At 55.2% G+C, this 27404-nt stretch overlaps 1 protein-coding gene across 3 annotated transcripts in view; it reads left to right on the top strand.

Moving 5' to 3' along the window:
- The window catches only part of THAP4 (THAP domain containing 4), a 35918-nt gene extending 9222 nt beyond the window's left edge, over positions 1–26696 (top strand). For 2 of the 3 annotated variants that reach the window (XM_061122686.1, XM_061122687.1), the window contains exons 3-6: positions 11504–11663; positions 12765–12874; positions 13507–13610; positions 26458–26696. In XM_061122686.1, coding sequence (XP_060978669.1) covers positions 11504–11663; positions 12765–12874; positions 13507–13610; positions 26458–26577 — 494 coding nt within the window. In that variant the 3' untranslated portion in view covers positions 26578–26696. Of the gene's footprint in view, positions 1–4320; positions 4430–11503; positions 11664–12764; positions 12875–13506; positions 13611–26457 lie in introns of those variants that run through there. The other variant, XM_061122688.1, reaches the window with a different exon arrangement.
- The last annotated feature ends 708 nt before the right edge of the window (positions 26697–27404 follow it).

Here is a 27404-nt window from a genome sequence, read left to right as displayed (position 1 = left end):
TGTTTAATCTCCAAGTATCTGGTGGTATTTCAGCTTTCTTGCTGTTCCTGATTTCTGGTTCAGTCCCACTGTGGTCTGAGAGCATCCTCTGTATGAGTTGTGTTCTGTACACGTGTCAGGTGTGTTCTGCGCCCCAGAACCTGGCCTGTCGTAGTAAATGTGTTTTGTGAGCCTGAGCTTGGGCATAGTGTTTGTTCTACTGAGGTTGACTGAAGTAGTAGTTAGTCAGGGTTCTTTTGAGAAATAGAATCAGTAGGATGTGTGTGAGTATACGGCAATTTATTACAGGAATTCACTCCCACATTTATGGATGGCAAGCTGGAGAACCAGGAAAGCTGGTGGAGTGATTGAGTCCTTGCTCCAAGGCCTGGGCGGGGTGGGGGGACTCCACTCCATCTGGAGGCCCCAGTTCAAGCAGAGCGAGTTTGCCGTCCTCCACAGTTTTGTTCTGCTGAGGCCCTTGGTGTCCATGCACATGCGAGGCCCGCAGTCTTACTCAGGGCCGCAGCTCAGACGCTGAGCTCCCCTGGGGCCCCTCACAGACACCCCCTGAAGTAGCGTCCCGCCAGCTGGTTCAGCGTCCTCGTAGCCCAGTCAGGCTGACGCCTGAAATCAGCAGGCACAGTGGTCCATGATTGGAGAGCTCACATGTGCCCTGCTGGCTGCCTGCCGGATCTGCCCGTTTTGCAGTATGTTGAGGTCTCCCACTGTAACCGTGGATTTGTGCATTTCTCCTTGCAGTTCTCTTCATCTTTGTCTCATGTTTTGATGTTGTGTTGTTAGGTATGTAAGCCTTAAGGATTATTACATCTTCTTGGAGAATTGACCCCTAGTTTATTATGTAATAATGCTGTCCTTTATCCCCGGTGATTTTTCTTGTCCTAATGTCTGCTTTCCAGCTGTCTTTAATTCTTATTAGCATGGTATATCTTTCTGTATCCCTTTACTTGTAACCTGTCTCTGTATATAAGGTGGGTCTCACAGACAACATACAGTGGGTCTCCGTATGGTCTCTAGCTGGCTCCATCGTTTGGTGGGTGGTCTTAGGCCGCTCAAGTGTGAACTGGCCATTGCTTTCCCTGGATTCATGTCCCTTATGTTTGTAACTGCTTGCCACTGGCTGCTTTTGTTTTGTTCCTGCTTTTCAGCCTTCTTTGGTTTCATTTGAGCATTTAACTTGATTTCACTTTCTCTCCTTTCTTAGCATATCAGTTATACTTCGTTTTTTAAGGGCTTCCCTGGTGGCTCAGATGGTAACGAGTCTGCCTGGAGTGCGGGAGACCCGGGTTCGATCCCTGGGTCAGGAAGATCTCCTGGAGAAGGAAATGGCAACCCACTCCAGTACTCTTGCCTGGAAAATCCCGTGGACGGAGGAGCCTGGTTAGGCTACAGCCCATGGGGTCGCAAAGAGTCAGACACGACTGAGTGACTTTTCTCTCTCTCTCTCTACTTCTTTTCAGTAGTCCTCCACAAGTTCACACTGTCCATTTACAGCAAATCTGTGTCCACTTTCAGACGGCGGTACTGCTTCATGGTCGCGCAGGCGCCTTTAACAGCGGGTCCCTGTTCCTCCCTCTCATCCCTCATGAACTGGCTGTCATTTGTTTCACTTAATGCTATACTCACCCTGTTTCTGCCAAAAATTTGAACAAACTTTGTCTACTGTGTCGGTTAAGAAAAAGAAGCATTTTAGTGTTACCTTTATTTTTTCCTTCTCCAGTGCTCTTTTTTTTATTTAGATTCAGATTTTCTGACCCGTATCATTTTCCTTCTCTCTGCAGAACGTTTAACATTTCATGCAGGTCATGTCTGCTGGCAGTAAATTGGCTCAGTTTTTGTTTGAAAAGTCTTTATTTCTTCTTTACTTTTGAGGGATCGATTCACTGAATGTAGGACTCTACACTTTTCCTGCTTGCGTGTTTTCTAAGGAGAAGTTTGTTGTAATTCTCTGGTTTTTACTCTGGAGATAAGGTTTTCCCTCCTCCGGGCTTTTTCAGCACTCCCCTTGTCCCTGGTTCTCTGCAGCTGAGTGTGATTTGCCAAGGTGTAGATATTCTGGTATTTGCTGTGTTTGGTGTTCTCTGAGTTTCCTGGATCTGCAGTTTGGGGTTTATTGTTAACTTTGAAAAATTCTCAGCTGTTTTTCCGTCACATATTTCTTTCTGTTCCTTCTCCCTTCTCCTGTATTCTCATCATGTATATGTATCACTTTTTAATTGTCATAAATTTGCTTGATACTCTGTTCTCTGTTTTCCCTGTCTTTCCTTTCTGCTTTTCAGTAGGGGAAGTTCTTACGGACAGATACTCAGAGTCCCTCTTTCCTCAGCCCTGCCATCAGTATTTTTCACTCTTTGTCCACATTTCCTCTCTTCTTACATTATGTGTTTGCTTTTCCCATTAGAATCCTTAGCGTGTTAATCACAGTTACTTCAGATCCAAATCTGAGAATTCCAGAATTTCTGCTGTGTCTCTTCAGACTCTTCTCTCTTGCCTTTCACCCTGCCTGTGGCTTTTGTAGAAAGGCGGACATGGCGTCCTCATGAAACGTGAAGTGGGCCGGTGCTTGGCTTGAAGTGTGGTCGTAACCTGACCAGGGCTGGCCCCGGGTCTCCCCCTGCAGCTGCACACGTCAGTGCTTCAGGTTCCTCTCTCGTCCTTGTTTGTTGCCTCCTCCTTGACTCTGGGTTTCTCTAACGTGGTTTCTGTAGTGTAGTGGTTATCACGTTCGCCTGACTCTGGGTTTCTCTAAAGACTCTTTTCATAGAGTCTGTACCTTGGGGCATTTTCCCCTGTAATCCTGTTATTATGCTTGAGCCCTGAGGAGTGGTCTGGGGGAGGGGAAGCATTTTATAGTCTGATTAAATTTCAGCCTTTTAGTGGCTTGTGTTTCCCGGGTTGTGACCTTGACAAGTATTTCTTCCCCTCCTTTCCCCTCCTTGGTGAGACCAGAAGGCCAGGGGCCAGGGTGGGGAGGGGCCTCCCCACCTCCTGAGATGGTGAAGTCTTCTCACTACAGCACAGGCCTTTGTTTTGGAGAACCGCTCAGGGCTTGCGGCCAGGGACTCCGGTGGTTTCTTTTCCTTTCTTTTCTTTTCTTTCTCTGGTGAGAACCTGGTGGTTCCTGGAGATGAACCCCAGGACACTGGGGGGCCCCTGGGACCGCAGCCCCGGGAGGTGCTCAGTCTCACCCGCGTGCAGTCGGCCTGGTGTCCCGTGCAGGCTGCCTCCGGGGCTCCCGCCGGCCCGAAGAACTTCTGCTCCAGGCGAGCGGACGTCAGTGGTCCCATCCACAGGTTTCTCCAGGTCTGGGGGAGACATCTGACCAGGTTTCTCTGATACATCCAGGAAAAGTCATTGATTGTCAGTGCCGTGTGTTTCTTGCAGAGACAGGAGCTGTGACTTCTAAGCTCCTTGTTCGAGTGGAAGGTGGGGCCCCTCCTCTGTGTAATTTGGTTGTTGCTTACGGGCAGGAAGACTGCTGGTTTTACTAATGGCCACCTTGACAGGTTGTCTTATGAGTTCTAATAGTTTCTCAGTTGAGACTTGGATTAACTAGATAATCAATGGTAGCGTTTATCTGCAAGTAGTAATAATTTGGCCCCTTATGTCTTCTGTATTTTATTGAAAACATGCTCTATTTTCTGACATATCCTGTGTTCCCAGGTGTGCCTGGGGGCCTTTCCATCTCCTGGGTGATGAAGCGAGGGCCTCGCCCTTATTCTAAAGCAGCGGCTTCCCCTGGGTGCCTGTCCAGCGGGAGCCAGCCAGACCACCCGTGCTGCATGGGGCCCTCCGCCTGGCACAGCCAGTGCTGGCCGGGCCGCCGAGGCTCTCCACCTGCCTTTGCCCCCGCGGAGGACACTGGCGTCTCGCAAGGCGATAAAGGGGTGGGCAGTACCTCACAGGCGTCTGTCCCTAGGTCCCAGTGGGTGGGTCTGCTTGTTTCCCGCCCTGGGGGCCGTGGGCCCCTATGCCGACACGTGTGCCGGGAGACACAGAAGGCAGCGGGCAGGCGTTTCCAGAGTGTGTGTGCCGGAAACCGCTCTCCTGCCCACCGGCCACGCGAGCCCGCCTTGCTGCACCGGTCCGTCCCCACTGGCCAGCGGTGCCGGTCAGACGAGCGGGCCCACTCCTCAGTCTGCCCAGGCGCTCGGCCCCTCTGGCCTGGCTGACTCTCACGGATCGCCTCAGCCTCCACAGCTCCTCCCAGCTCTAAAGTTTGCTCATCTCCAGTCGTCTCCCTTTGTTCCACTTTGCCCTGAGGAGGCCCCTGTGTTGTGGAACTACAGTTCCCAGAATGCATCCTGCAGGCTTGGCAGTCACTTCCTGCGGGCTGTTAGCAGCCAGGTGCAGACATTTCCCGTGTGTTGGCAGAAAACAACCTTGAAGAACCTTGGCGGTGTCTGGAGTGTAGAAAACTTAGGGATGGGTAAGCCTGCTTTCACTGTCCTAGGTCCAAAAATGAAAATTTAAATTTCTTGGAGAAAATTTAAATTTTTGTTTTTGCATATTGGTTGAGATCTTAATAAAAGAAAAGTGAAATCAGGGAAACAGTGCATAGGAAAGCCTGTCTGATTTACTTGAGGAGGTTGAGAATGGCAAGTAGCCAGACCCCTATTTATCATACTTTTCCTTCGTTAGACTTTTAAATTTGTTTTATATTCGTTTCTCTAGTGAAGTGTAATTTACATAGAGCAGCGTACACAGATCTTCAGGGTGTCATTGGATGGCGCTGGCATACGTGTGGGCTCGTGTCACATGGCATTCGGATCTTAGAAGCCTCATGTTGGTCTTTCTGCTCTGCAACACTTGAGTGAAAACACGGAACGGGACCGTGGCCAAGGGCTGACCGCAGTTCCAGCGGGGGCAGGGCGGGCGACCAGCCCGCGGGACCTGCCCACCCCCGGTGTTGTTCTCGCCCGCATTAAATTCATTGCAGCTAAGAGCACGTGCTGGCAAGCCGAGAGGACTGGGTCTGAAGTGTCTCTCAGAGCAGGGCTGGACGTAGGAGCCTGTGGTTGTACGCGTGCGCTCAGACGGCACCAGGAGCCTCCTGACTGCTCACAGCGCGCTTCTCCTCCCTTTCTGCTCCCACCGCACACAGCTCCCGGCTCAGCCCTGCTCCTCGCACTGCGCCCAGAAGGCACTTGCCTCCCTTTGCACTGTGCTCAGGGCGGCGCTCTGCCCGGCAGCCAGTTTCTGGGCGGGGGTCCTGCGGCCTCGTGTGCGCTCCTGCCTGCCGGCCCACGCACGGCACACGCGGTTGAGTCTCTTGGAGGCGGGGCTCCTGCCCTCAGCAGTCCCCCAGTCCACTCTTCCCGAAGTGCCCCCACCCTCCTTCCAGGGTCCAGTGAGTGGCTGAGCGCCCCCTCCGGTGCTTCTGGCCTGTCCTGGGGGCTGTGTCCACCGTGGCTCCTGCGGCCGCACCATCCCAGGATAGCGTGATCCCTGGGGCTCGCCGCCACCTCCATAACCTGTGCCGGTCTGCAGCCTCGCTTCCCGTGCTCTGGTTTGGGCGACTTCGGGCTCCTGGCCTCCGCCCCCAGTCCCCTTGGCCACCTCCCTGTCCCCCACCCCCGGAGCCAGTCAGTCCCTCCTCTCGCCCCGGCTGTGATTTGCACTCCCAGCTTCTTCCCTGCCTGAGCCCCACCAAGCCCTGCGCCGGGTGGGTGGCCAGCCTTTGTGTAGACCCAGCCCAGGGCTGTGGTCACGGAGCAGGGGGCGGGGGGGCGGGACCGGTGTTACTGGACCTCCAGACACCCTGTCACCGTGTCCCACAACACTGCGGGTGTAGACAGCACAGTCCGGGCCAGCCCCAGGCCCCCAGCCCAAGTCTCCCGGGACCACCTGGGCCCTCCCTTGTGGACCAGCTGCCCCCATGTCTGCCCTCCCCGTTCGGGAGCAGCTGGGGTCCTGTCCCTTTAGAGCAGGAGCCCCCAGCCTCTCGGATCCAGTGCCTGGGGACTAAGGTGGAGCTGACGTAATAACAGCAGAGAGAAAGTGCCCGATACACGGGATGCGCCAAGCCATCCTGAAGCCGCCCCACCTCCCCCCACCCGTCTGTGGGAGACCTGTTTTCAGGGGACGCGCCGTGGGTGCCTCTCCACCTGGCTGCTCCCGGCTTACCTCTGTCCCAGGACAGTCACCGCACTCTGTTGGAGTCGCTTATGAAAACATCTTCTCTTGCCTCTGAGCAAAAGAGGCTACAGTGGGGACCCCTCAGGGGCATCTTTGATCCGCCTTTGCTTCACGTCCTCCACCATCCAGGTGCTGGGGTTCCAGTGAGTCCCTGGGCCCCTGGGACGGCGGAGAATCTAAGCAGGCAGACCTCAGCGGCTCCGCAGCCCTGCGCCTCCACGGACCTGCCTCAGCCGTGTTCTTCCCCGCGCCCCAGCAGGTCTCGTGGCTGGTTCCTGCTGCTCTTGGCAGGCTGGTGGGCTCACTTTGCGAGGGGCTGCCAGCCTGTCCTGCTTTGGGCGGGCAGCGTCTCTGCGTCCGGAGCAGCTCCCTCTGCGTCTCAACACCCCACCCTGCTCGCTTGGAAACCCGGCCGCGGCAGCTGCGGTTTCCCTCGGTGCCGTGGAAGCCGTTGGTTCAGGACTCGGGCTCTGTGGTGCCAGCTGCCTCAGGCTCTGGCTGGAAGAGGGAGGGGGTGAGAGGCAAAGGAGGCCCCCCCGCCCCGTGTCAGGGCCAAAGCCGGGGCGGGGGGGTGCGCCGCGCCGCAGGGTGCTCTTGTTTTAATTTGAGCACGTCTTTAGGAGTCAGGGTGTGTTACCCCCCAGTCAGCGTTTCTGTCTCCTTAAAACACCAGCTCTGCCTGCAAGGCGGCGGTCCCCGCAGGGACCCGGGGCGGCCCTGTCCTGCTGTGACGCGGGCAGGGGGCCAGGAGCGGCGTCTGCGCTCTCTGAGGCTCGTCTGCGTCACGGACATCTCACTGCAAATAGTTTTACCGTGGCGGTTACGGGAGTGAGACAGAGCAGTGTGCGGGCGAGCCAGCACCCCTGCCGGATCCACGTGCCTGTTCTGGACGGTTCCAACGAGTGGAGGCGTGGAACCTGTACGTTTCTGTGTCTGGCATCTCTCTCATGACTTGTTTTAAAGAGCATCCGTACCGTTTTAATTTTAGTCTCGTTGTGTTGTGATTGGACAGGGAAGAGAACTCTTTAGTTTTTGAAAGTTAGAAGTGCTCTCTGACCAGTTTAAAGTCAGTCTTCATGGGTCTTTCAGAGTAACTTGAAGGAGTATTCTCTTGTTTCAAACTACAAGTTCAGTGTATGTCCACCAGAGTCACCTCATTACTTATATTCTATATATAGTTATTTCTGTTTCATTATTTGAATATTGTTTGCTTGGACATGGAGAGAACAGGTATAGAGATTTCCTTTAGTTTCTGTGACCCTCTGAGCATCTTCAGCCGTTTCTGCTTTATAAATGCTGCTGCCGCATCTGGGGCCTGAGTGTCCACAGACGCCTCCCCAGTGACCATGCCCTCGCCTGCTGCGGGGCCGCTCCTCGTCTGCGAGAGTGCGCTGGGCTTGGCCCGCCTTCTGCCTGATGTCGGGTCCTGACGCCTGACCCCAACTGCCTGCCTTGGCCCCACCTTCTGACGCCTTTCCAAATTACTTCAGCTGCATCTCTTGTTTACAGCCGGCATTGAGGGTCTTGCTTTGAGAGTCCACCTAAACAGCTCTTCCTTCTGACACGTGGCCCCAGGTGTCTGTGGTGTTCTGTGTTACCCTCTTACGGTGCACCTGCTCGTCTGTTTTTCTTTTTTTTTTTTTTCTTTTCTTTTTTTTTTATTATTATTTTTTTTTTCCAGTGGGTTTTGTCATACATTGATATGAATCAGCCATGGATTTACATGTATTCCCAATCCCGATCCCCGCTCCCACCTCCCTCTCCACCCGATTCCTCTGGGTCTTCCCAGTGCACCAGGCCGGAGCACTTGTCTCGTGCATCCCTCCTGGGCTGGTGATCTGTTTCACCATAGATAGTATACATGCTGTTCTTTTGAAATATCCCACCCTCACATTCTCCCACAGAGTTCAAAAGTCTGTTCTGTATTTCTGTGTCTCTTTTTCTGTTTTGCATATAGGGTTATCGTTATCACCTTTCTAAATTCCATATACATGTGTCAGTATGCTGTAATGTTCTTTATCTTTCTGGCTTACTTCACTCTGTATAAGGGTCTCCAGCTTCATCCATCTCATTAGGACTGGTTCAAATGAATTCTTTTTAATGGCTGAGTAATATTCCATGGTGTATATGTACCACAACTTCCTTATCCATTCATCTGCTGATGGGCATCTAGGTTGCTTCCATGTCCTGGCTATTATAAACAGTGCTGCGATGAACATTGGGGTGCACGTGTCTCTTTCAGATCTGGTTTCCTCAGTGTGTATGCCCAGAAGTGGGATTGCTGGGTCATATGGCAGTTCTATTTCCAGTTTTTTAAGGAATCTCCACACTGTTTTCCATAGCGGCTGTACTAGTTTGCATTCCCACCAACAGTGTAAGAGGGTTCCCTTTTCTCCACACCCTCTCCAGCATTTATTGCTTGTAGACTTTTGGATAGCAGCCATCCTGACTGGTGTGTAATGGTACCTCATTGTGGTTTTGATTTGCATTTCTCTAATAATGAGTGATGTTGAGCATCTTTTCATGTGTTTGTTAGCCATCTGTATGTCTTCTTTGGAGAAATGTCTGTTTAGTTCTTTGGCCCATTTTTTGATTGGGTCATTTATTTTTCTGGAATTGTGCTCGTCTGTTTTTCAAGTGAGTCTTCCCTGCGTGATCTGTCCTCGTTCGGGCACCCTGGAGGCTGGGGCGCACTCGGGGACCGGCGGGCCCGCCCCGCTCCCTGGCAGACGCCTGGTGCTCATGCCCGTCTCCTGGGACGCGCGCGGGGCTTCCTGCAGTTGCTCTGCCGGCACCGCGCGGCATCTTTCAGTGAAGACTGGTGGTGACCTCTCAGCAGTATTCACGGGACTCGTCCCCTGAGTGTTGAATGCTCCTTTCCAGTGCTATCAACGGGAACATGGTGTGAGTTCCCACCTAATTTTAAATTTTCTACTAAATGGGTCAAAAAGGTAAAGGGAAACGAGTGAAGTTAGCTTTGATAAACTGTTTAACTCAATACTGTATGAAACATTGTTTGGACATGTAGCCACCAGTACTTCAAAATGCTGGGATGGGTAAAGTTCTGTATTTTGGGGTGAGGTCTTGAAATCCCACGTGGGGTCTTGCGCTGGGAGTGCATCTTGGGAGCAGCTGCGTTTCATGGGCTCGGTGTCCAGGGAGGCAGGCTGTGGGGAGCTGCCCTGTGTGGCCTGCGGCTCACAGGCCTGCCTGCTCCGCCCTGGCCGTCAGGCATGCCCTGCAGACGGGTCGTGTGCCCGTGTGGGTCTGGCCCTCCTCTCCCAGGCACGTTTTCCAGGCCGTCCTTGTGGCGCCTCTTGTCGGCGCTTCCCTTCTCTCTGAGGCCAAGTCACGCCGTGTCTGCATGTTCTGTTGGCCTCCTGACACGGGAGGGCATTCGGGGTGTTCCAGGCGATCGGTGTGTTCAGGCCTCGGGGGGCTGCGTTTCCGTCTCTCTGGGGCAGGTTCTAGGGCAGGAGGGCTGCCGGCCTTGGTTTCCTGCCCTTCCAGCCGCCTCCGTTGCTGCCGCGGGGCCGCCCTCCTCCAGCTGCTTCCTGCAGCGGGGGGCCTCAGCCCTTCCGCCAGGCCTCGGGGCTCTGCTCAGACGGGAGGCCGGGGCCTTTCCGGGGGCGCGAACGCTCTTCCAGCCAGCCAGCCTTTCCCAGCCACACCGGCTGCCTGTTCCTGCCCGCCCAGCCTGCCCGGCCAGTACCTCGTGTTGCACCTTCTGTCCCTGAGACGCCATCCCGTGTGCTCACTCCTGGCACGTGTGCGCATCTCCCATCAGCTTGCTGCTGGGTTCCCGTCCGTGGACGAGCATCAGCCGCGTCGCGGAGGAGTGAATGGAGTAATCAGAGCAGCAGGGTCTGCCGGCCCAAGACCGCCAAGTCCGAAGCTCCTGGTCTTTCCTTCCACTGGAGGTTGTTCCTGAAGTCCCGATCTCGGTTTTCCTTGCTGTCTAAATGTGAGAGCGTTGTCAGTCGGCTCCAGAGTCACCGTCCTCAGCCCTGACTTTCCACGGGCGATTTGCAAAGGGAGTCCTGGGAGAGACAGCCAGGCCGGAGGGGGAAGGAGTGTGTGCCCCCACCCCCTGGCCGCCCGTTGTTGCCTCGGGGATCTCAGAAGTCAGAGGTGCACACCCCATCCTCCACCCGCCGGTCCTCGAGCACGGCCCCCGCTGCGCTCCGTCCCCAGCATTCTCAGTCGAGGGAGTCGCTTCCCCACCTCCAGAGCCCTTTGAGCTTCCCCCGGCTCGTTCTCCCAGACTGCATTCCACCTGCAGTCGCAGGCCGTGTGATCTCAGGAGCCAAGGTGCTTCCAGAAGCCTGGGCATCCCCGTGGTGTGTACGCTTGAGAAGCCGGTTCCTTTGTGCTGGTGTTTGGGGCTTGTCGACAGAAGTGGCCATTCAGTAGCGTATCAGGACTTCCCTGGGGTCCATGCTCCCATTGCTGGGGCCCAGGTTCGACCCCTGATGGGGGGCTAGGACCCCACAGGCCACGCGCTGCAGCAGAAAAGCAGCGTGGCTCCTGCGCTGGCTCGGTGACGCCGGCCTCGCCTCCCCTCCCCGCTCAGCGTCGTGTGTGCTGTCTGCCTGGAGACGCTCGGTCTGAGGCGTGGCCAGGAGCAGGAACCCGGCGGGCCGGGAGTCAGCCCTCCTGTCGCCCTTGCCCGGTGGGCCGTGCTGGCCCAGCCCCGCCTTCCCGTGGTCTCGGGGGTCCCGCGGGCCGGTTTCTGGAAAGCCGCTCAGCAGCACCTGCACGCTGACCGTGGGGCCTGGGCGCCTGGCAGACTGGTCTGCGCACCCACCCTCGCCTGCGGTCCCGGTGCCCACCTGCCCCCGTCCCACGAGGCCTGCCGTCGACCTCGCCCTCAGTGGCAGGGCCCTTTGGCGCCCACGGGTAGCAGTCTCCGCCCAGTGCTGCTGCCGTGGGCCCCGCCTGGCGGGCAGGGTGCGCCCTCCCGGCCCAGAGCCCCCTGTCATGCTGCCCACAGTCTCCCCCTGCCTTCATCTGCAGCGCCGGGCTGCCGTGCGGGGGCACCCTGACCAGCCCAGGGGCTGGTGACGCTGCCTTTTCAACCTCCTCTGAGGCCCTGGGCCCCGGGCCTCCCCCCACCGCCAGGCCGTCCTCTGTGTCCCAGGAGCTGCGGGCTCCGGAGCTGGTCCAGCAGGACGGGGCCCGCCGACAGCGCGGCCTTGTTCTCCCTGCCGAGAGAGGAGATTGAGGCTCATGCTGGCCACGGGCAAGGTCAGGCCCTGCAGGTCAATCTGTGATGACCCGGGCCTGCCAGGTACATGGTGTGCAGTCCACGCTAAGCTGCCCAGGACGGCTGGCAGCAGCCGCTCACGCCCCTCTTTGTCCGCAGAGCCCCCCAGGATGAGCCCCGTGGTAGAGCCGCTGTCCTGGATGCTGGGCACCTGGCTGTCAGAGCCGCCGGGAGCCGGGACCTTCCCGACGCTGCAGCCCTTCCGGTACCTGGAGGAGGCACACATCTCGCACGTGGGCCAGCCCATGCTCAACTTCTCGTGAGTGCCCGCCACGCCCCGCCCCACAGGATGAGTGCCCACCCCGGGCCGGGCCAGAGACACTGAGCAGTCTCAGCTTGTTAATGCAGATGGGAGGCATCCACAGTGCCCTGTGGAAGTCAGCCACCCCAGGATCTCTAGAGATTGGGCCTGGCTTTCCTCTGGTCCTGTGCTGAGCCAGCCAGGGTCGCAGAGAGGCGGGGGAATCACGGGTCTCAGACCGGGCTTCCTGCCACTCAGAGCAGGGCGCCTGGGTGGGGGGCACAGGGTGGGGGTAGCTGAGGCTGTACTATCTCGTACCTTTTCATTTTATTCTTGACTGCAAGGGTGAGGAGAAAGAATAGCCTGCATATGAACCAAAAGGTAGAAATGCTGGGTTGTGTAAAACAGAACCACGAGTCACAGCCCTTTAGAGGAATTTACGGTTAGCATTCATTAATTTCCTCTTAATGCTGGTCATTCAGTGACTGCCGTTAAAGAAAAGTGGAGAGAGTAAAACACAGGTGTTTTGGTCAGTGCAATAGTGCTTGTGTAGGCAGTAGATGCATTTGTCGTGAGGGGTTGTGGTCGCAGGAGGCTGTGTGCGCCGGGCCCCCCGCCTGTCACATGCTGTCAGCACTGGGTTCCCTCCAGGCGCTGCTGAGCCCGAGGGCTGTGAGTCGGGAGCCGGCGCCGCGCCCCCACCGTGGGCCTGCAGGGGAGGCGGGGTGATGAGTCGCGGACTGCCCGCTTGTGTCTCACAGAGGAACCGGTGCGCCCCTGAGCAGGATGCTAGCTCAGCGGCGGGAAGGCAGCGCCGGAGGGATGGGCTTGACGGTGTTGGTGGGGGGCTTAGACCGAGGAGTGTGGGAGGTGCTGACGGGCCTGGGGGGCACGCCCTGCATGACGGAGAGCAGGGTCCCGGGCAGGCCCCGCAGCGGCAGAGGAGACGAGCGGACGGGGCGGCCATCCCCGTGCTCCCCGGGTCTCTGCTGTGTCCTTCACATGTCGACCCCGTGTGGTGCTTCACGGTCACTGGGTGAGGAGGGTGGTCCACCGCGTCTGCACGTGCTCTGCTGGGCACTGGGTGCCTGGGGCCCCACCTGTCGATTCCTGGTCCAGGTTCAACGCCTTCCACCCGGACACGCACAAGCCCATGCACAGGGAGTGCGGCTTCATCCGCCTGGAGCCCGACACCAACAAGGTGGCCTTCGTCAGCGCCCAGAACACAGGTACGTGCCTCCCCGGGCCGCCTGCACGCGTGCCCTGCCAGGGCCCCGTGGGCACCTTCCCGGGGCGGGGGGCGGGGCTGCGGGAGCTCCTCTGCGGGAACGGGCCAGTTCCTGTCAGCGATCCCACTCACGTCTGTGCGAGCCCCATGTTTCCCGTGCTAGTGGGCCTCCGGGGGGACCTCAACCGGGAGTGAAAGTTCTGTCTGGAAGTTGGGTTTGCCCCCCAGAGGAGTTCATTCTAAAGTAGTTCACCAGGTCCATGAGTTCAGACCCTGCCTGCGTCACCTGTACTTCGCTCATTGGCTCAAATGAGCGCTCGCTTCCTGAAGCTGGTAGACCAGCAGGGCCAGCCACGCTGCCCCAGGTGTTGGCGGCCTGGAAAGTGGGGGGGCGGTCAGGGGGGTCCCCTCCTCTGGCCGCACGTCCCCCCTGTCAGATCTCCTGGGAGCGGGAGAGCAAGGTCACCCCAGAGGTCACCGGCCTCGGCCGTGAGAGGAGCGGTGTCTTCCCTCCTGATGCCTAGGGGCCCTGCGAGGGGCTGTGGCTGCCTCAGTGCCTGTGGTGTTCAGATGAGGTGAGCCCTGGGCCGCAGAGGCGGGCGGCTGGCGCGGGGCTGACGTGCTCCCTTGCAGGCGTCGTGGAGGTGGAGGAAGGCGAGGTGAACGGGCAGGAGCTGTGCATCGCGTCCCACTCCATCGCCAGGATCTCCTTTGCCAAGGAGCCCCACGTGGAGCAGGTGAGCCACTGGGCCCATGGGTCCGGCTGGAGCTGGCCTCCCCCAGCCCCAGGGCTGGGCCGTCCCGGGCTCCCCTCCCCGGGGCTGGGCCGTCCAGGGCTTCCCTCCCCGGGGCTGGGCCGTCCCCGGGCTCCCCTCCCCGAGGGCTGGGCCGTCCAGGGCTTCCCTCCCCGGGGCTGGGCCGTCCCCGGGCTCCCCTCCCCGAGGGCTGGGCCGTCCAGGGCTTCCCTCCCCGGGGCTGGGCCGTCCCGGGCTTCCCTCCCCGGGGCTGGGCCGTCCCCGGGCTCCCCTCTCCCGGGGCTGGGCCGTCCCCAGGCTCCCCTCCCCGAGGGCTGGGCCGTCCAGGGCTTCCCTCCCCGGGGCTGGGCCGTCCCCGGGCTCCCCTCTCCCGGGGCTGGGCCGTCCCCGGGCTCCCCTCCCCGAGGGCTGGGCCGTCCAGGGCTCCCCTCTCCCGGGGCTGGGCCGTCCCCGGGCTCCCCTCCCCGGGGCTGGGCCGTCCAGGGCTTCCCTCCCCGGGGCTGGGCCGTCCCCGGGCTCCCCTCCCCGAGGGCTGGGCCGTCCAGGGCTCCCCTCTCCCGGGGCTGGGCCGTCCCCGGGCTCCCCTCCCCGAGGGCTGGGCCGTCCAGGGCTTCCCTCCCCGGGGCTGGGCCGTCCCCGGGCTCCCCTCTCCCGGGGCTGGGCCGTCCCCGGGCTCCCCTCCCCGAGGGCTGGGCCGTCCAGGGCTTCCCTCCCCGGGGCTGGGCCGTCCCCGGGCTCCCCTCTCCCGGGGCTGGGCCGTCCCCGGGCTCCCCTCCCCGAGGGCTGGGCCGTCCAGGGCTTCCCTCCCCGGGGCTGGGCCGTCCCCGGGCTCCCCTCCCCGAGGGCTGGGCCGTCCAGGGCTTCCCTCCCCGGGGCTGGGCCGTCCCCGGGCTCCCCTCCCCGAGGGCTGGGCCGTCCAGGGCTCCCCTCTCCCGGGGCTGGGCCGTCCCCGGGCTCCCCTCCCCGAGGGCTGGGCCGTCCAGGGCTTCCCTCCCCGGGGCTGGGCCGTCCCGGGCTTCCCTCCCCGGGGCTGGGCCGTCCCCGGGCTCCCCTCTCCCAGGGCTGGGCCATCCCGGGCTCCCCTCCCCCGGGGCTGGGCCGTCCCCGGGCTCCCCTCTCCCAGGGCTGGGCCATCCCGGGCTCCCCTCCCCTCCCCAAGGGCTGGGCCGTCCCCGGGCTCCCCTCTCCCGGGGCTGGGCCGTCCCGGGCTCCCCTCTCCTCACACTCACACACACTGCGGTGTGATCACCGCCCCTGCTGTGTGCGGTCAGGTGTCTTGAACAGTCCTGTCCCCACCAGCATTGCTGGGGACCTGGTCTCCTGCTCCTCAGCCAGCACAATGTGTTTTTGGGATTTCTGGGCTTTTTAGTCGGATAAATGAAAGGTGGCGTCCCGTTTCTGTTGTGAACTCTAGCTAATGAATGAGGGGGCGTTCTCGCGCTCGTGTCCCGCTCTGATACTCGGCGTTCGGAGCCGCGCCTGTCTCTGCGCGGCCCGTCTCGTGTTGGTCCGTGGTGGGCTTTCATGCCCCGTGGACGCTCTGTCCTTCGCTGTGCGGGTCTCGCGTCAGCCCGAGGTCTGGTGTGCTGTGCGCACAGACTGCACGCCTGCCTCTCTCTGCAGTGGCCCCTCAGGGTCTTTCCCTCACGCTGCCTGAGTTTGGGGTCTTGGTGAGGAACGTGTTTTCTGCTCCAAGATGATGAAATTTCCTTTTGTTTCCTGGTGCTTTTATAGCTTTCGTTTGCACCTGTGGACTGCCTGCCTTTCTCAGACCTGTGGTCACGTGGTGGGTGCCAGAGACCCGCCTCCCCAGGTGGCCGAGCACAGCAGCACGGGGATGCCGGCAGGGGGTTTGGACCTTGTTGCGTGTGTTCCAGTGGATCCTGCAGCGTCCCTCACGGAGGCCTCCACGGTCCCGGGGTGAATCCCGAGTGCCCTGTAGCTGGTCCCCACGGGCACTGCTGCACAGAGGCCGCTGCCCCTGCTCAGTCCCGGCCGCAAGCAGAGGTTGTGCTGCTGGCCGCCGAGTGGCCTTCCGTTCCCTTGTGTGTTAATTACATGTCCTGGTGACAGTGTGGCTCGTTCAGTCCGCGGGCTCATTTGCCACTTTAATTTTTTGTTTCCTGACGTGAGCATTCAGATCCTTTTCCTTTTTCTCCAGTGGGCTCTGTGCCTTACCTTCGAGCAGTAACAGTATGCTGTATATTCTAGACGCACGTCTTTCATCAGGTAGATGCGTTAAGACTGTGTTCTCAACTTGAGGCTTGTCGTTTCATTTCTTTAACAAAATGTATTACTTTTGATGAAGTTTTGTTCCCAGACATTCCTCTCACAGGTAGTCCTTCTTGCGGCATCTTAACATTTTTGCCTAACACAGGCACAGACTTGCACCAGCATTTTCTTCAAGAATTTTTACGGTGTTCTCTTTTACGTTAAGGTTTTGATTTGGGAATTTATATTTTTGTATTTTAAGAGGTAGGGGTCAAGATGCTTTCATTTTTTTTCCAGTTGTCCCAGCACCGTTTTTTAAAAAGATTAGCCTTATCTCATTACAGTATGTAGGCAGCTTTACTGAGAAGCCTCGCCGTGTGTGTGGATCTCGGCCTGGACGCTCTGCTGCCCCGCTGGTGTGCAGTTATCCGTGCAAGACCCTGCTCACCAGTTCTCTGGGGTGTGTGCCTGGAGGGGGAGCTGTGCGGTCATGTGGCTGACCCTGTTTGTGATGTCTTAAGGCCCCGCTGTACACTTTCCCACTTTGCCTGCACCTACACCGGTTCCAGTCTCTCTACATCCTCGTCAACATTCGCTGTTTCCTGGTGTCACCCTTCCTCGTGGATGCGAGGTGGCATCTCAGGGAGTTTTGGTTTTCATCTGGCTGATGATCCTGATTAATTTTCATCAATGACAGTTTGTTTTTTCTTCATTGGCTATAAATTGGCACCCAGGAAATCAGTGCCAAATCCAAGGCCATTAAACCTGTCCTGTGGTTTCATCTAAGAGTTTTACAGATTTAGCTTTTCAAGGCTGTGATTTATTTTGAGGGTGTTTGTTGTGTTACTGTTACGTAAGGGTATGGTTTCATTCTTCTGCATGGGGACATCCAGTTTTTCAGCACCATTTGTTGAAAAGACTGTCCTTTTCCCATGGTATGGTCTTGGCAACCCGATTGAAACTCATTTGACAGTGTGTGCAAGGGTTTATTTCTGGGCTCTCAAGACTATTCCACAGGTCTCCGTCTGTCTGTACGCCAGCGTCTCACTGTTCTGATTCCTCTCACTCGGTGGGTAAGTTCTGAAATCAGAACGAGTGTCCTCCAGCTTTGTTCTTTTTCAGAATCATTTTTGTCTGTTAAGAGTCACTTGAATTTACATATGAATTTTAGGATAGGTCTTTCTATTTCTACAAACCAATCATTTGCATTTTTATTTGAATTTTCTTGACTCTGTAGGTCTCTTTGGTTAGTATTTTTTTTTTTTAGTATTTATTATTAATTATATCGTCTTCCAATTCATGAATATAGAATGTGTTTCCAATTATTTGTGTCTTCTTTAATTTCTTTCTGGAATATTATGTACACATGTCTTTGACCTCCTTGGTTAATCCCTGAATTTTCTTTAATGCTATTGGAGACAGAATTGTTTTCTTAATTTACTTTTTGGGCTGTTCACTGTTAACCTACAGAAACGCAGCTGATTTTTGTGTTGACTATATCCTGTTATTTGCCAAATTCACTCACGAGCTAATAGTTCTGTGTGTGGAAGCCTTAGGACCCTCTGCATAATAGCTCTGCTTCTTCCGTTCCAGCATGTCTCTTGCTCGTTGCTCTGGCTGGACTCCAGAGCTGTGCGGCAGCGTAGAGGAGGTGGGCCTGGGCGTCCGTGCCTTGCTCTTGGTCTCCAGGAAAAGCATTCAGCCTTCACAGGGAGCACAGTGTTCCCTGTGGACCTCTCATGTGCAGCCTTTTATCATGGAGGTATTCAATGTTGTCAGATACTTTTTCTGCATCAGTTAAGATGATCATGTGGTTTTTCTCCTCTGCTCTATTTGTGTGACATATCATACTGATTGATTTTCATATTTGGACGCATCCTTGCTTGCATTCCAGGAATAAGTCACACTTGGTCATGGGGTATAATCCTTTTAATACTCTGCTGAATTTGACTTGCTTATTTTGTCGAGGATTTTTGTCTCAGTGTGCGTAAGGGATGTTGGTTTGTAGTTGGCTTGTTGTCTGTGTCTGGCTTTGATATTAGGGCAGTTCTGGCCTCATAGAATGAGTTAGGTAGCTGTGGCATGGGGGATCTTGGGTGTCGCTTGCAGCGTGCGGGGTCCACTTCCCTGACCAGGGACTGAGCCCAGGCCCCTGCACTGGGAGCGCGGAGGCTTTAGCCGCTGGCCTCCAGGCACGCCCTGGTGTCAGTCCTCGACATGTCTAGGTGGCTAACATTGCACCGTGAGTTCGTCAGACCTAGGGCTCTGCTTTGGTATCAGATTTGTATTACTGTTCAGTCTCCGTATAGGTTACAGGTCTGTTAAGATTTTTCTGTTTCTTCATGATTCAGTCTTGGTAGGTTTTGTGTTTTTAGGGGTTTGTGCATTTCATTTAGGGTTTCTGGTTTGTCCTTACTGCTCTTTTATAACCCTAGTTTCTATAAACTTGGTAGCAGTGTTCCCAGTGTAATCTTTGAGTTTAGCAGTTTGAGTCTTTCATTTGTTTTTCTTTTTTTTTTTTTTTTTTTCATTTGTTTTTCTTTGTCCAGTGAGCTCAAGCTGTGTCCGCATCACTGATCTTTGTGAAGAGCCAGCTTTCGCTCAGTTATTTTTCTGTTCTCCACTTTACTTACCTCTGCTCCTATCTGTATTATCTCCTTCCTCCTGTTAGCTGTGGGTCTTCCTTTCTTCTTATGTTTCTAGTCCCTTAAGTTGTAAAGTGAGATCCCTGACTGGAGATTTTTCTTCGTTTTAAAAATGAAGCATTTTAGGTATAAATTTCCCGTTTGGCACTGCTTTTGCTGCATCCTATAAGTATTGATATGTTGTGGTTTTTCTCTTCAATCATCTGAAGTATGTTCTGATTTCCCTTCTTTGATTTCTTCTTTGACCCACTGGTTCTTTTGAGTGTTACTTAATTTCCAGAGTTGTTATTTTTCTAGTTTCCCTTTTATTGATTTCTAATTTTATCCCATTGTAATTGGAAAAGATACTTTGTGTGATGTGATGTCTGTCATTTTAAACTTATTGAGGCTTTATTTTTAGCTAAATGTGTGGTGTGTCCTGGAGCTTCCCTGCTGGCTCAGATGGTAACGAGTCTGCCTGCAATGCAGGACACCCAGGTTCAGTCCCTGGGTGGGGACAATCCCCTGGAGAAGGGCATGGCTACCCTCTCCAGCATTCTTGCCTGGAGAATCCCACAGACGGAGGAACCTGGCGGGCTACACTCCACGGGGTCGCAGAGTCGGACACGACGGAGCGCCCGAGTTCCGCTTTTCACAGTGTGTCCTGGAGAAGCGCCCACGTGCACACGGGGGCTGCGTGTCCCTGTCGGCCGGGGCCCTGTGCCCTCTCTGGTGGTTCTGTCCACGCTTCAGAGTGGTGCTGCCACCCCTGCCTGTGTCTCCCTTTAGTTCCGTCACTTTGCGCTCCTCATACCTTCCCGCTGCTTGAGCCCTTTATTAATACGGACTGTCTTTGTCTCTTGTAACCTGTCTTGTCTGTTTTGTCTGATACTAGTATAGCCGCTCTTGCTGTCTCTTCATGACTGTTTGTGTGAAATGTTTTTTCCCATCATTTCACTTTAAGCCTCTTTGTGTCTTTGGATCTAATGCTGGTCTCTTATAGACTGCATGCTTTTATCCATTCTTCCAGTCTCTGCCTTTTGATTGGCGAGTTTAACCATTTACATTTAAAATAATTACTGATAACGGAGGGACTTCTGTCATTGTGCCATTTTTTTCTAATATGCTTTACGGCCTTTTTGTCCTTCATTTCCTGCATACTGCCTTTTGTGTCCAGTTGATTTTCTGTGTTGAAATGTTTCGATTCCCTTCCCTTTTCCTTTTGTGTGTATTTTGTGGATGTTTTCTCTGTGGTTACAGTGTGATCGCGTGTGACACGCCGTAACTGATCTGAAGTTGCTGCGGTGGCTGAGCTTCCGTACCTCGCCACGTGTTTCCCTCTATGGACAGCTGTGTCTCTCCAGGCTGCGTCTGCTGTCCTTGCATTTCACCTGCAGGACCGCGTGTGGCGTTTCTCGCAGGGCCATCTGCTGGGGGAGAAGCCCCTCAGCTCGTGATCTGAGGACGTCCTGATTCCCGCCTCCCTTTGAAGGACAGTTGTACTGAACACAGGGTTCTCGCGTGACAGCGTCCTCTTTCGGGACTTTGCCTGTATCAGCTCACTGCCTTCTGGCCTCCAGGGTTTCTGATGAGAGTCTGCCGACAGTGTGCGTGAGGATGCTCTTTCTCTAACAAGTCGCTTTTCTCTTGCTTCTTTCGAGATTCTCTGGTTTGGGCTTTAAATTTGATTATAATGTGTGTCCATATGTGTCAGAGTTCCTCCTGGTAGGGCTCCCTGAGCTCTCTGCAAGTTTCTGTTTATAGGCCCAGCTTGGAGAGGTGGCAGTTGAGCACCGACTGCCTCAGGAAAGTCAGTGTCGCGGTAAAGCAAGGCACACAGAATTTCTGCTTTCCCAGTGCGCATAGTTATTCTATTAAGTGTGCGGCAGTATTATGTCTGAATGTATATGTATACCTTACTGCTAACAATGACACCATCTGAGCCTTCAGCAAGTCAGAGCTGTGACATCAGAGATCACTGGTCACAGATACCACAGCAAGTATAATAGTGATGAAGAAGTTTGAGATGTGAGAAATGCCAGAAGGGAAAGCGTAGACCAAAGTGAGCGAACGTGTTTGGGAAGACAGCGTGCGGTCACCACAGGCCTTCGGTTTGTGAGACGTGCAGCACCTCCAAGGCGGACAGATCAGTCCGCCGCGTCCTTCCTCGGCCTGCCTTCTCTCTGCTCCTCCAGAGCCACCCCTGTCCCGTCTTCATGTCTGCTGGTGCGTATGCCTGCTCGACTGCCTCCAGGCCCCTTGGGTGAACTTTTCATGTTATCGCGCTCTCCAGCCTCAAAACTTTTTCTTGGTTTCATTTTCTGTTTCTTTATCAGTGTTTTAATTTTGTTCGTATGCTACTTTCTTGAGCTTCTCCACGTCTTCCTTTAGTTCTTGAAGCATCTTTGAGATTCTGGTGTGTGTTTGTCGAGCAGTTTCTGTGGTTATTTCCCCTTCAAATGGGCCGTACCTCCCTGTTTCTTCATGTGCCCTGCGATTGTGTTGCTTCTGAACACTGGGCCTGTGGGGCTGCTTGTGTGGTGACTCTGGAGACGAGAGCCCCTCTCCCGGGGGCTTGCTGGGTGCGTTGCGGGTCCCGTCGGCTCTCGGGGCCTCTCATAAGCGTCGGCGTGTGTGCTGACAAGGCGCCCACAGGGTGAGCCTCAGGTCTGCCTGTGTCTCTCCGGGGGCTTGCTGGGTGTGTTGCTGGTCCTGTCGGCTCTCTGGGCCTCTCGTAAGCATCGGCATCTGTGCTGACGAGGCGCCCACAGGGTGAGCCTCAGGTCTGCCTGGGTCTCTCCCTCTCGTAAGCGTCGGCGTCTGTGCTGACGAGGCGCCCACAGGGTGAGCCTCAGGACTGCCTGGGTCTCTCCTGAGCCTCCCACCATGTGCGGTCGCTTCCTGATTTCCCATCGGTGCCATTACTTCTGAGCGTCCCAGCCTGCTAACCCTCCAGAAGTCACTTTAGTGGAGGCCTGACTGCCGTCGGAGCCCAGGCCTGCACGCCTGTGCCGTGTCTCACCAGGCGTGGGCCCCCGCTGCCGTTTCTTCAGGGGTCTCCTGCTGCGCTGTGACTGTTCCCTTCGCAGCTCCTAGGGCACAGCCGGCGCATCTCAGCGTTGCGCCGCGTCTCTTCCCGTTTCCCCTCCATCACTCCATCGCCGGAATTTCTCCTCTCTGCAGCCTGCTGTTTCTCACCTCTCTGTTTCTGGGCCTTCTTCTCAGCACTCCCCTCCAGGGCTCTCCTGTCCTGTCGGCCTTGGGGCAGGGGGCGGTTACAATTGTGAGTTGTCTCCATGAGCTGTAAAACAGATTTCTGCTCACCCAACCTGCCTAAGGGCACACCTTCACCAGGTCGGGAGCCCACCTGAGGCCAAGTTGCGGAGACGCCTCTGCATCCACAGGCGAGCGGATGACAAGCTGCGTTGTGTCACCCACACGCCGTAGAGCACTGTGACGTAGCCGTGGAAAAGAAGGACGTTCTCCCATTTGCAGCAAGACACATAAACCTTGAGGGTATCGTATTAAGTGACATGTCAAGACAGGTGCTTCCTGATTTCATTTATATGTGAAATTTAAAAAAGGAAACTCGCAGAAACAGACAAGAAGGTGGGAGAAGTGTACCGGCGTGGCTGTCGGTGTGAGCTTCCAGGTGGGAGGTGAACCGGCTCTGGGCGTGCCGTGGACAGCACGGGCTCCATTGCATGCGTGAAGTTTGCTAGGAGAGTGGGCCTTAAACAATCTCACCACACCCAGGAAAGATGTGTTAACTAACTGTATTGTGGTAAACACTGAGCTGTACACACATGTGTCAAGTGATCACCCTTAAACTTGCACCCGTACGGTGTCACATGTCAGTTTCAGCTCAGTAGAGCAGGGGCAGAGCCGGGGAAGGAGCAGGTGTCGGGGCTCCCCAGTGAGAGGGACGCTGGAGGCTGGCGGGAGTCCTCCGGCAGCGGGCTGTATGATACGCATGGCTCAGCCCCTCACTCAGGCCTCACCCCTCGTGTGGGGTGGCTTCCTGGTTTATTTTAGGACCTGAAATAAACTCAGATATACCCTACTCTCTCCTGGCCTGTCCTTCTCCACATTTTTCCTTACTGGATAATACACTGGTGTCATTCAGTCACGAAGTCATATCCAGCTCCTTGCAACCCCATGCACTGCAGCAGGGCAGGCTTCCCTATCATGCACTGTCTCCCAGAGCATGCTCAAACGCATGCCCACTGAGTCAGTGAGGCCATCCCAACATCTCATCTTCTGCCGCCCCCTTCTCCTCCTGCCCTCAGTCTTTCTCAGCATCAGGGTCTTTTCCAGTGAGTCGGCTCTTCCCATCAGGTGGCCAAAGTATTGGAGCTTCAGCTTCAGCATCAGTCCTTCCAATGAACACCCAGGACTGATCTCCTTTAGGATAGACTGTTTGGATCTCCTTACAGTCCAAGGGACTCTGAAGAGTCTTCTCCAACACCACAGTTCAAAAGCATCAACTCTTTGACTCTCAGCCTTCTTTACGGTCCAACTCTCACATCTGTACATGACCACTGGAAAAACCATAGCTTTGACTAGATGGACCTTTGTTGGCAAAGCTTTTTAATACGCTGTCTAGGTTTGTCATAGCCTTTCTTCCAAGGAGTAAGTATCTTTTAATTTTGTGGTTGCAGTCACCATCCACAGTGACTTTGGAGCCCAAGAAAATGAAGTCTGTCACTGTTTCTACTTTTTCTCCATCTATTTCCCATGAAGTGATAGGACTGGATGCCATGATCTTAGTTTTTTGAATGTCAAGTTTAAGCCAGCTTTTTTACTTTCCTCTTTCACCCTCATCAAGAGGCTCCTTAGTTCCTCTTCACTTTCTGCAATTAGGGTGGTATTATCTGCATATCTGAGGTTGTTATTTCTCCTGGCATTCTTGACTCCAGCTTGTGACTCATTCAGCCCAGCATTTCGCATGATGTTAAATAAGCTGGACGACGGTATACAGTGTTGTCATACCCCTTTTTGAACCAGTCCATTGTTTCATGTCTGGTTCTAAGTATTCTTCTTGACCTGCCTTACAAATAGCTGAGAAAAGAAGAGAAGTTAAAGGCAAAGGAGAAAGGGAAAGATACACCCATCTGAATGTAGAGTTTCAAAGGATAGCAAGGAGTGATAAGAAAGCCTTAAGTGAACAATGCAAAGAAATAGAGAAAAACAATAGAATTCAAAAGACCAGAGATCTCTTGAGAAAATTAGTGATACCAAGGGAACATTTCATGCAAAGATGGGCACAATAAAGGACAGAAATGATAAGGACCTAACAGAAGCAGAAGAGATTAAGAAGAGGTGGCAAGAATACACAGAAGAACTGTACAAAAAAAGATCTTAATGACCCAGATAACCACAACGGTGTGATCACTCACATGGAGCCAGACATCCTGGAACACGAAGTCAAGTGAGCCTTAGGAAGCATCACTATGAACAAAGCTAGTTGAGGTGATGGAATTCCATCTGAGCTATTTTAAATCCTAAAAGATGATGCTGTGAAAGTGCTGCACTCAACACACCAGCAAATTTGGAAAACTCAGCAGTGGCCACAGGACTGGAAAAGGTCAATTTTCATTCCAATCCCTAAGAAGGGCAATGCCAAAGAATGCTCAAACTACTGTACAATTGTGCTCATTTCACATGCTAGCAAAGTAATGCTCAAAATCCTTGAAGCTAGGCTTCAACAATACGTGAACCAAGAACTTCCAGATGTACAAGCTGGATTTAGAAAAGATAGAGGAACCAGAGATCAGATTGCCAACATCTCTTGGATCAAAGAGAAAGCAAAGGAATTCCAGAAAAGTATCTACTTCTGCTTCATTGACTATGCTAAGCCTTTGTGTGAACAAGACATAATAGGAAGAAGAGAAGCCCACTATGAGAAGGTGTTAAACGTGGAGGAGTTCCAGCATCAGACTGGCCTTCGCAGTCATGTCTCAGGGTCTGTGCTATGGAGGCCACACTCGCTTGGCTGACAGGAGCATGCTCATCCGCGTCGCGGTGACTCTTCCTGCGCCTCTAGGGCTCCTGGGCCTCCTGACCCACTGTCTGCCAGTGGAGTTGAGCTCCCAGCTGGGCAGGCTTCTCTCCAGAAGGAGGCCCCCCTGGCTCTGAGCACCCCGGAGCCCGAACAAGCTCCGCTTTGAGGCTGCAGAGGCAGACAGCTGCTTCCAGCCCTGCCTTGTTTGAAGAAGGTCAGTCTGCAGCTCAGAGGGATCCTCACCCTGAGCAGAGACGTGGGGTAACCACCCGTCTCTGTTGGTGAGCCCAGCACTGGCCATGGGGCATGAGAGATGTTATGTACAACCTGCCCCCACTGTGGATTCTTTCAAAGAACTTTCATTTGAAGAGGAAAACAGCACAAGAAATTTCATCCAAGCGGCCACAAAGCCCAGAGGAGCCGAGCAGGTGATCCCTGCAGACCTGCTTGGTGGCGGGCCACGTAAGCAGAGCCCCAAGTGCGCTCCCGGGTGGGCAGCCCTCCCTCTGCCTCCTCAGGGACAATGGACAGTGGCGGGCCGTGGGAGGACCCCAGGACGGTGCCGTGCAGACCATGGTGCAGGTGTGGTCCTTGGCGCAGGGGGGCGATTCCAAGGCCACAGGTGTGGGTCAGGCCTGAGCCCCTGCGTCTCCAGCAGCCTGGAGAGGGGGCGGGCCTGGACCCTGACCACGTGGCCTCCATCACCGCCCCTGCTGCCCTCGCACACACGAGACCACACAGGGTCTGACCGTGTGTCACAGGGCTCCACGGTGTTCCATGCATCTCTCTTTAAAACCTGAAGAACTTCCTCTAGTATTTTCTGTAAGGAAGATGGGGGTCCTCTTGGTGATGAATTGTCTGGACTTTTGTCTGAAAATGTCTGTTTTGCCGTCATCTTTTAAGGGTGTTTTGCAGCCAGAACAGCAGGGGGACGGTCATTTTCATGGCTTTGAGGATGTCCCTCCGTTCTCTGGTTCCATCCCTTCTGTGACTTTCCTGAATTGCAGACTCGTGTATGGGAACAGTGGGTGATGTGAGGCTTTCTTTGACGTTACCTCCCGTAGCTGGCAGATCTCTGCTTCTCGAGGTTGGGCCAGGAAGGGCAGCCCCTGCTCACCAGAGAGGGAGCTCCTTTGAAACTGGACCCGCCCGTGTGTTTCTGGGTAACTCTGACTCTGGGGTGCAGCCCTGCAGGGGTCCCAACCTGTGCTGCGCAGCCCCAGGGCTCGGGGGCCCCCCCCTGCTCCCCGGGCAGCCTCCGCGCATGCCTTCTCCCTGAGACCGTGGCCTTTCAGCCCAGCTGGTTCTCTGAGGCCTTTAAATGGACTCTCTGAAATCTGGCTTTGCTCTTTCCTCTGCGGAGGGCTGGTGAGTGAAAAGCGGTTGTCTGGCCTGGTCAGCACACCTGTTCTGACGCTCGGGTGCCCGCAGCCCCACTTGGGGCACCAGGTAACAACAGCTGGAGGTGCTCTCCCTCTGTTAAAGGTCTTTCCGCCTCCTGCATCAGCAGGCAGGTTCTTCACCACTAGCGCCACCTGGGAAGCCCACTGTTAACAGAGCTTGGTGGCAAGTGGGTTCCTTTCCGGGGCTTGGTTGCCTTGGGTCTGTGTTCTTGTTGGAGACCTGGCACTGGTGGAGCGGGGTCCCTCCTCCAGCTTCCGTGCCAGCTGTGGAGAGAAAGCAGGAGGAGTAGAAAGGACACCCTGGGGTCAGCCTGTGGCCAGACAGCAGGACAGTGCCCCTGCTCGCCTCCCGACTCCCGGGGCAGCTGGGGGGCGGGAGAGGGCGCAGGCCGGAGGTCAGGACGCCCGTCGGGGCTGCCAGCCAAGGGTGTGTTGCCCCCTGGCAGGGGCGCTGCCTGGCTCGCGGGCCCCTGACCGCTGAGGTGAGTGTTGCGGCTGCTGCAGGAGCGCGTGGCCTGTGCTGGCTCGGCAGCCCTTGTGGAATCGTCGGACGATAAAAACCAAAGTGTTTGTTTTCTTCTGCTCAGATTACCCGAAAATTCAGGCTGAATTCCGAAGGCAAACTTGAACAGACAGTCTCCATGGCAACCACTACGCAGCCCCTGACTCAGCATCTGCACGTCACGTACAAGAAGGTGACCCCGTGAGCCCGGGTGGCGCTGCCTGCCTGGGGACGCCACGCCGCAGGCGGTCACCCTGGGCGCGAGGGTGCGGCCACGCCTCGTGTAATGGCACAGAGAAACCAAATAAAAGGCCTTTATTTTTATGGCTGAGCATTTTCAATATTATCACTTGCGTAAACTACATTTCTTTCATCTGCTGGTGATTATTTGTTTTCAGAGTCTCTTCCCTAAAAACTTTAAAAGGGGTGACATTATATCATTTCTTCCTGCAGTTTTGATAAGATGCTTCCCTCGTAGCTCAGTCAGTAAAGAATCCGCCTGCGATGCAGGAGACCTGGGTTCAATTCCTGGGTCTGAAAGATCCCCTGGAAACGGAAATGGCAACTCACTCCAATATTCTTGCCTGGAAAATCCCATGGACGGAGGAGCTGGTGGCCTACAGTCCATGGGATCACAAGAGTCAGACATAACTTAGCAGCTAAACCACCACCAAAATACTTACGAGTCTTCGGTAGTCAGTAGTAAGCTGAAGACATAGATTATTTTTAAGAGCCGAGCACATAAGGACCCCATTTCCTAATGGACAGAGGGTGTTCCCGTGGCACGAGGGTGGCTGTGAGTGTAAGCATCGTTAGGTGAGTGTGACCTGAGTCTCAGTAATACACACCTTCATTTGTTCCTTTGCTTACAGTGGGATTTTCCACACACACACTGACCCTCAGCCCTCGCCCCGCGTCCGCCAGCGCGGGCCCCACACCCGTGGTTCATGTGCTCTCCCTTCTCGTGGCTGAAGCGTCTCACAGTGAATTCCACACAGTGTCATTTGTCTCAAACGCTTCAGCCTGTGTGCA

This window comes from Dama dama, chromosome 20 (assembly GCF_033118175.1).
Source record: "Dama dama isolate Ldn47 chromosome 20, ASM3311817v1, whole genome shotgun sequence".
In the NCBI taxonomy this organism is placed as follows: domain Eukaryota; kingdom Metazoa; phylum Chordata; class Mammalia; order Artiodactyla; family Cervidae; genus Dama; species Dama dama.
Note: the sequence above shows the minus strand (reverse complement) of the source record. Positions and strands in the feature narration are given on the sequence as shown.